Source organism: Dipodomys ordii, unplaced genomic scaffold, assembly GCF_000151885.1.
Source record: "Dipodomys ordii isolate 6190 unplaced genomic scaffold, Dord_2.0 Scaffold5, whole genome shotgun sequence".
NCBI lineage: Eukaryota > Metazoa > Chordata > Mammalia > Rodentia > Heteromyidae > Dipodomys > Dipodomys ordii.
Window position 1 is genome coordinate 13,149,309 of NW_012267221.1, and position 8,185 is coordinate 13,157,493.

General features: G+C 48.2%; 1 protein-coding gene across 1 annotated transcript; it reads left to right on the forward strand.

Moving 5' to 3' along the window:
* The first annotated feature begins 247 nt into the window (after nt 1–247).
* Tbr1 (T-box, brain, 1) lies at nt 248–8,185 on the forward strand. The gene is made up of 6 exons (XM_013028562.1): nt 248–1,184; nt 1,791–1,945; nt 2,324–2,445; nt 2,971–3,129; nt 4,256–4,317; nt 7,306–8,185. The coding sequence occupies exons 1-6, from the start codon at nt 493–495 to the stop codon at nt 8,162–8,164; spliced, it is 2,049 nt and encodes a 682-aa protein (XP_012884016.1). The 5' UTR covers nt 248–492; the 3' UTR covers nt 8,165–8,185.

Here is an 8,185-nt window from a genome sequence, read left to right on the forward strand (position 1 = left end):
GTGGGGAAGGGTGGGGGTGGGGGTAGAAAATGTTTAGTAAATTGCACATCTTTGAATCTTCCTAAAGCAGTGGTCACAAAGCTTAAAGGTGACACAACAGAGCTCACGTAAACCAGCACACATTCCCCACCCCTCAAGCCAACAATAAAATCATCCCCTTCAATTTGCCACGATCGTCGCGACCAGGAGCCAGGTGATTATCCTAATTAATGTCTATCTAATTAAATTACTGTCAGCAGTTAACCAATGGCAGGAGCCGTTTCATCGGCTGCATAAGCAGCAAGATCAAAAGTGAGCCTTTTCTGATTGCTGCATAGTGTCAATTGGCCAATCTCTTCTCCCAGGGAAAAAAAAAAGTAAATCAAACCTTTGAGAAGCATTTGCTGGTTGAAGTGCTTTCTGTCTAGTGAGGGGGTCTGTGGATTTCTAGTTTATGATAAATAGGACTTTAAAAACCAGGGACGGGAGGGTGAGTGCTCAGGTTCTAGAGCTATGCAGCTGGAGCATTGCCTTTCTCCTTCTATCATGCTCTCCAAGAAATTTCTCAATGTGAGCAGCAGCTACCCACATTCAGGCGGATCTGAGCTTGTCTTGCACGATCATCCCATTATCTCGACCACTGACAACCTGGAGAGAAGTTCACCTTTGAAAAAAATTACCAGGGGGATGACGAATCAGTCAGATACAGACAATTTTCCTGACTCCAAGGACTCACCAGGGGACGTCCAGAGAAGTAAACTCTCTCCTGTCTTGGACGGGGTCTCTGAGCTTCGTCACAGTTTCGATGGCTCTGCTGCAGATCGCTACCTCCTCTCTCAGTCCAGCCAGCCACAGTCTGCGGCCACTGCTCCCAGTGCCATGTTCCCGTACCCCGGCCAGCACGGACCGGCGCACCCCGCCTTCTCCATCGGCAGCCCCAGTCGCTACATGGCCCACCATCCGGTCATCACCAATGGAGCTTACAACAGCCTCCTGTCCAACTCCTCACCGCAGGGCTACCCCACGGCGGGATACCCCTACCCACAGCAATACGGCCACTCCTACCAAGGAGCCCCGTTCTACCAGTTCTCCTCTACCCAGCCCGGATTGGTGCCCGGCAAAGCACAGGTGTATCTGTGCAACAGGCCGCTTTGGCTGAAATTTCACCGGCACCAGACGGAGATGATCATCACCAAACAGGGAAGGTAATGCTTCCATTCTTGGCTGCAGCTGCTCCAGGCGTGACCCAGGGCAAGCACACCCAGGTTGTGACCGCCGCCGCAGCAGCGATTTTTGGGGGGTCGGGAGCAGAATGGATGGCGCTCAGATGCGCCCTGGAGTTGGCTGGTTTTTGGATAGGGGAAGCGCGGAAGGGATTACCACCTCGGGGAGGTTAAGAGGGAGAGAGCTCTCCGGAAAAACGCTTTCCGAGAGCCAGTAAGTGGCGGAAGAAAGGGGAGAAAAGAGGAAGAGGAGCCGCGGCTTGCTGCCGAGCGAAGGGAGGGACGCTTCGACACCGGTCTTTTTTCGGACAGGTGGAGACGCAGGTCGCCCTAGAGCGCTTTCCACTGCGAGCTGAGGGGAACCTGCCGAGTGCCCACTACAGCTTGTTTGCGGTTCTCCCCGACTTTGGCCCCACTTCATTTGTCCTCTCCCACCGTCTCTTTTCTAGATTAGCAAACATTCGTTCATCTACTGTGAGAACAAGTTTTGCTTTGCTATCTGGCGCCCCGCTTCTTGCATTTTATCTTTAACATTTATTTTCTCCCCCCCCCCACCCCTTGTTTTCTCTCCCCTCTTCATTTGAATAGGCGCATGTTTCCTTTTTTAAGTTTTAACATTTCTGGTCTCGATCCCACGGCTCATTACAATATTTTTGTGGATGTGATTTTGGCCGATCCCAATCACTGGAGGTTTCAAGGAGGCAAATGGGTTCCTTGCGGCAAAGCGGACACCAATGTGCAAGGCAAGTCCTTCCAATTAACACGTTTCCTTGACACTTATTTAGGTGAGAATGATTAATTAAAGCCTTTGTGGACTGGTTCGAGCGACTTTTAAAACGATCGGCCAATGACTCCTTAAAGGAGACGCGGGGGATAAGGGGACAGACAGACAGAGACAGCAAGAAGGGGGAGGATTATGCAAAAGCTATTTTAATCATCCCCAGTTAATAGGAAGAAAGTACAGCCTCAAAAAGCCCCAGTAAATGGGCCTCACAATAGACTAAGGTGTGTGTGTGTGTGTGTGTGTGTGTGTGTGTGTGTGTGTGTGTGTGCTGTGTTGTGAGGAGTTGGGACTGGGCAGTGCCAGGGGGCATATGCAAAGAACGTATTTCTTTCTCTAGGAAATCGGGTCTATATGCATCCGGATTCTCCTAATACTGGGGCTCACTGGATGCGCCAAGAAATTTCTTTTGGAAAATTAAAACTTACGAACAACAAAGGAGCTTCAAACAACAATGGGCAGGTTAGTGGTTCCAAGCGCATGTCTCTCGGGGTCTCTGTTTCCGTCTCCCCCATCCCACACACAGTTCAAAGCAGCACGCAAAAACTGGGCAGTTTCTTTGCTTCATTAGAGACTTTTAAAATGCGATTTCGAACCTCTCAAATTCTACTAGGTTTATGAGGTTGTTCTCCTCGGCCCCCATCCTGGCTTAATACCAGAACTGAACCTTCCCAAGGACAAATAGTGACTGGTCCGGGGAAGGAAATCCACCAGAGCTGCAGGTGGAGTGAGATCTTTGTTCCTCTTTAAAGGAGGAAGCGGAGGGCCCGAGGCTTCGCAGCAGCCGGCTGCTTTTCCTCCGGTGGCCGGAGCGCCCTGGCTCGGAGAGGTGCGAGGACCATCAGTCTGTCCTAGACAGCTGGTCACCAGTGACGCCAGTCCCCAAAACAGTTACCTGGGGCGACAGGCTCCACTTTAGCTCACCCGGTCCTGGGCGAGCGGTCGGACGTAAACAGCCCGACGCTCTCCTTTCTCTTCGCTGGACAGATGGTGGTTTTACAATCCCTGCACAAGTACCAGCCCCGCCTGCATGTGGTGGAAGTGAACGAAGATGGTACCGAGGACACCAGCCAGCCGGGCCGCGTGCAGACATTCACTTTCCCCGAGACTCAGTTCATCGCTGTCACCGCCTACCAGAACACCGATGTAAGCAGGCCTAGGGGATGGGCGAGCTGCGGGGCCAGCGCGCTCGCGTCCCGCACCCTCCGTATCCTCTGGCTCTCTTGGGCTTCATACTAGCCCAGCTAACAGCAGCAACAGCTGGCTCTGCTGAGCTTAGGTTAGGGGCTAATGCCGATTTGTCACTTGGACCACATGTGAGTTGGCCAGGATTTCTGGGGCCTCTTCTTTTGAGAGTTTTAATTTGGTCCTCCAACTAGTACAGATAGTCTGACCTCCCTTCCTCCCTCCCTCCCTCCCTTTTTTCTTTCTCTTTCTACCCTTTCCTTTAGGAAACGGGAAGATTCCCCCTGCCCCACCCCCACCCTCCTGCCCCGGCTTAGTTTTACTTTTGGCCTGCTTTGGCATCTAAATTATTCTTTTTTTCAAAAAAAAAATCTAAGAAATTATGGTTGAAATGGCAAGCAACACTGTTGAGGGGCCTCAAAATACACATTTATATATGTGAAAACTATATTAAATCAAACTACTGGGATCTGGGAGGGGTTGGGGAGGGGAGTCTATCACTTGAGCTTGTTTGGTATTTGCATGTTCACCAAAACATGATTTTAATAGCTGATTGGACTTTCTAGAAGTGATAAGTTTCTTGTGTTTCTGTGTTCTTAAAAATATCAGAAACGAAAACACGTTATTTTAGATCAAACCTTATTTTATGATGCAATTTGTTGACTTCTCAAGTTGTAAATCAGACTTGGCCAACTTCTTAAAATATGGTGAAACATTTCATAATGGAAATATTTAACAATAAACTCAAGTTCTTGAACAATTTTTGTCTAAGTAAGTGCATTGTGTGTAACAAGCATTTTAAAATGAGACTTAATTTTAAAATGTTTGTTTAAGGAGAGTTAATTAAAAGCAATACTTTAGTTTTAGGGTGTCATTAATTTAAACATGTTTCTCAGAACTTTCATGATACTTTCTTGTTTTTTCCTTTCCATCTGTTCTCTGAATATTTTATTAGGGAAACCCAACAGAACTACAAGCCTTAAGCCCCAGTAAAACGTGGTAGACTATATATTCTCAAAAATAAAAAATAAAAAGAACTTTCCTGTATAAAATTGAAATCACAACCATCCTTTTTTTGATTCTTCAGATTACACAACTGAAAATAGACCACAACCCTTTTGCAAAGGGATTCCGAGATAATTATGACACGTAAGTAATTTTGCATATTCCTTCTTGAATAATTGTTGAGTTGGCCTTTAGCTCAAGGGTAGACTGTTGTATTCAAGACTTTTGGAAGTTAAAAAATATGTGAGGATAGAATGGTTTGAAATGTATCCTTTCTTGCTTTTTTTTCTTTTTGGTCCCCCACCCCACCTTATGGCTTGGTATTTGTGTGGTTTGGGTCAAAGGTTTCCTCCACCTCTTTTCGGTTTTTCTGTGAATTCCCAAGTTGTTGGCAGGCCTCTGGGGCTGGCTGGCTGGCTGGGGAGCTGCCCTGGGTGCGGGTGTTGTATGTAATGCTGCAGATGCTCAGCTCAGATTGTCTGTGTCTGAAACGGGCAATTCTGCCTGCAAGTGCATGTGGCTCTGGCAGTTGTTACAGTCTCCTTGGCATATGTGACATTTATTTACCCATTTCCAAGTTTTGTGTATTAGCATTTCCTGTGCAAGTTTACTATGGACTGAATTTTTAAATGTGCATGTACCACAGGCAAGTTCATGAGAAGAACTGTTCTTAAAGTCATTTTAGGCTCTTGGAAGGACTAAGATGCTATTGCTGTGTATTATTTATAAGGTTTGAAAGGAAAAAAATATACCTTCTCATTTCTATGTTTTAATTAAATATGTTGGTTCCCTTTCCTCAGGCTTCTATTATCCATCTTTATCTTTTTTGTTTTTTTTTAGCCCAAGGCTGTTCTTTGGGGCAGCAGTAGGTGTAAAATAAATGCTTTTGGTTCTGGGATTGGATTCTCACTCATGGCAGGTTATACGGTTATACGTACATAGTGCCTAAAAGTTCAGATAGTATGTAGAAAAATCTCAATTGGTAATGTGGGAGTTCTCCCATTTTTCTGACTATAAAAGAGAAAGGTATATACATTTCAATTTCATGGCTTGTATCAAGTGCTTGGGATCGAACTAAAAAGTTGAGGCTGTTTTGGGGCAGGACTAGATTAACTGTGTTGGAAAAGACATAGGTGGCTGCCTCTATTTGATCTCCAGGCAGATACCCACCCCCTCTCTTGATATTGTAGAAGAAACTGATTTTGTGTGCAATCTATTTGTCTCCCAAAAGTACTTCAAAGGAAGCAATTCTAATCAATATGATCCTCTAGTTCTCATAACCTAAAAAGGGGGCCCAACTCTGTTGAAAGAATATGGCCCAAGGGAACAGAGATATTGGAGGGGAGTCCTATAGATTTTGAGCTTTTGATTCTGTTACAAACATCTGTTCAAAAGCATTTTATTTTGCACAAATCAGCTCAGTAATCCCAAGTGGCTTGGGACCTGGATGGGCATCTAAACTGTATCTTTTGCAAACTGCTTTTTAAAAAATCATTTTAAAAACACATTGTGGTGGTAAACAGAGGAGATTATTTGTACCTTGCTAGTTATGTTCCCTTACTGCCTTCTTTCACTTTTCTTATTTGCAATTGGAATTAGCTTTCAGGAGGGAAATTTTGTACAGTAGACATAATGCACCTGAGCAGTCACAATTCTCACCTGCCCCACCTCCCCTCCATGGCTGCTTCTGTTGGAAAAGCCACTTCCCTTTCTAAGTCACAATGCATGATTTCATAAAAATCTTCTTTACCTATTAAAAGGGTACCTTAGGTTTTTAGGGGCTACTGAAGGGTGACACTCCCTTTCCCCCTTCATGCTAGTGAGATGGGCAAGAATGGATCTGGGTGAAATAGGGAGGAGTTCAGGGGGTACTAAGAAGTGTCTTGGCCACTTTCTTCCCCAAAGGAATAAGACCTAATAACACAGGCTCTCCTTCAAACAATCTGTTGACTCAAGATTGAAACATGTATGTGTGAGCAAAATAAAAAGGGAGGCATGTATGTATGGGAATGAGGAAGTCCTCATAATCTTCATCCAGCCCATGGCTCCTTCTCAATTCTATGGGACCTTCTAGGCCCAAGCCCTAAAATTAATCTTTACTTAAGGAAATTCAGTTATTGGGCAACTTATTTAACTTCCCTTTGCTCAGTTTCCTCATAAATAAAGTGGGATGATAGGAGTACTTATGTGAGTTAAACAAGTCTGTGTGTGCCATCTGTAAATAAGTTCTTGTCTGTACAGTCCTAGAGACACATTTAAGCTGTGTAAAGGCTAGTTGTTATTAATGGTAGGTTGTTATTAGTGGTGATTTATGTACTTTAAGAGTTTATCTCAAGTTTTTTTTTTGCCAGTAATGTATCAAAAACTGGGTAGAGAAGATTAGGGAAAGAACATGTTTTTTTAAAAGAACTCAATTCATGTGTATTGTTTCATGTAGTTCTTGTCTGTGTTGGTAGAGGTAAGGATTAAAGGCGCATGTAAGAGGGAAACAATAGACAAAAAGTACCTTGGAGATTTCCAGCAGAAATTCTCAGGATTCAGAAGGCCATTGAAGGCCAGTCTTTGATTACTGTCTGAATTTGTGCGAACCCCCTCCCCAACTGCTCATGTATTCCCTAGGGATTTGCATCTAAACTATCTAGATAGAGGTGATGAGGAATCACCTTAACAAACAATCAAATGGACGCATGAAGTCTTAAAAGGGTGAAGAGATTGGGTACTTTTCTTGAGAAATTTCGCTCAGAATTTCACCACAGAGGAGAGGCCCACTGGGCAAATACACCTTGGTCGCTGGGTAATCGTCATCCTGTGTATACATTCGCTGGAGAAGCAGGATGAGAGGCCCTTGCGGTGGTCCTGTCTCATTGTGCCCAGTACATTTATGGAGAGCCCCAGGGCCGAGGGAAGACTACAGCTTCGAGACCTGTTCAGGTTGCTGCATAGACAAGTTGGTGTGAACTCCGGGATTTAGGCTGGGGATGGTGGATGACCTTTGCTGGTGTGTCTCCTGTAGGGCAAGTGCAAGTTCCCAGATGCTAGGTGGGAGGGTGGAAAATGCAGGTGGCTCTCCCTTCTGCACCCTAAGGGGCCTCCGCGCCACCCCTCGGTTCTCTCTTTCTCCCTTCCCCACAGGATCTACACGGGCTGCGACATGGACCGTCTGACCCCTTCGCCTAACGACTCTCCGCGCTCGCAGATTGTCCCTGGCGCCCGCTACGCCATGGCTGGCTCTTTCCTGCAGGACCAGTTCGTGAGCAACTACGCCAAGGCCCGCTTCCACCCGGGTGCAGGCGCGGGCCCCGGGCCGGGGACGGACCGCAGCGTCCCGCACACCAACGGGCTGCTGTCCCCGCAGCAGGCCGAGGACCCCGGCGCGCCGTCGCCGCAGCGCTGGTTTGTGACACCCGCCAACAACCGGCTGGACTTCGCGGCCTCGGCCTACGACACCGCCACGGACTTCGCGGGCAATGCGGCCACGCTGCTGTCGTACGCGGCGGCGGGTGTGAAGGCGCTGCCGCTGCAGGCCGCCGGCTGCACGGGCCGCCCGCTCGGCTACTACGCCGACCCGTCGGGCTGGGGCGCGCGCAGCCCCCCGCAGTACTGCGGCGCCAAGTCGGGCTCCGTGCTGCCCTGCTGGCCCAACAGCGCCGCGGCCGCCGCGCGCATGGCCGGCGCCAACCCCTACCTGGGCGAGGAGGCCGAGGGCCTGGCCGCCGAGCGCTCGCCGCTGCCGCCCGGCGCCGCCGAGGACGCCAAGCCTAAGGACCTGTCCGACTCCAGCTGGATCGAGACGCCCTCCTCCATCAAGTCCATCGACTCGAGCGACTCGGGGATTTACGAGCAGGCCAAGCGGAGGCGGATCTCGCCGGCAGACACGCCAGTGTCGGAGAGCTCGTCCCCACTCAAGAGCGAGGTGCTGGCCCAGCGGGACTGTGAGAAGAACTGCGCCAAGGACATTGGCGGCTACTATGGCTTCTACTCGCACAGCTAGGCCTCCCCTGCCCGCCCGCCC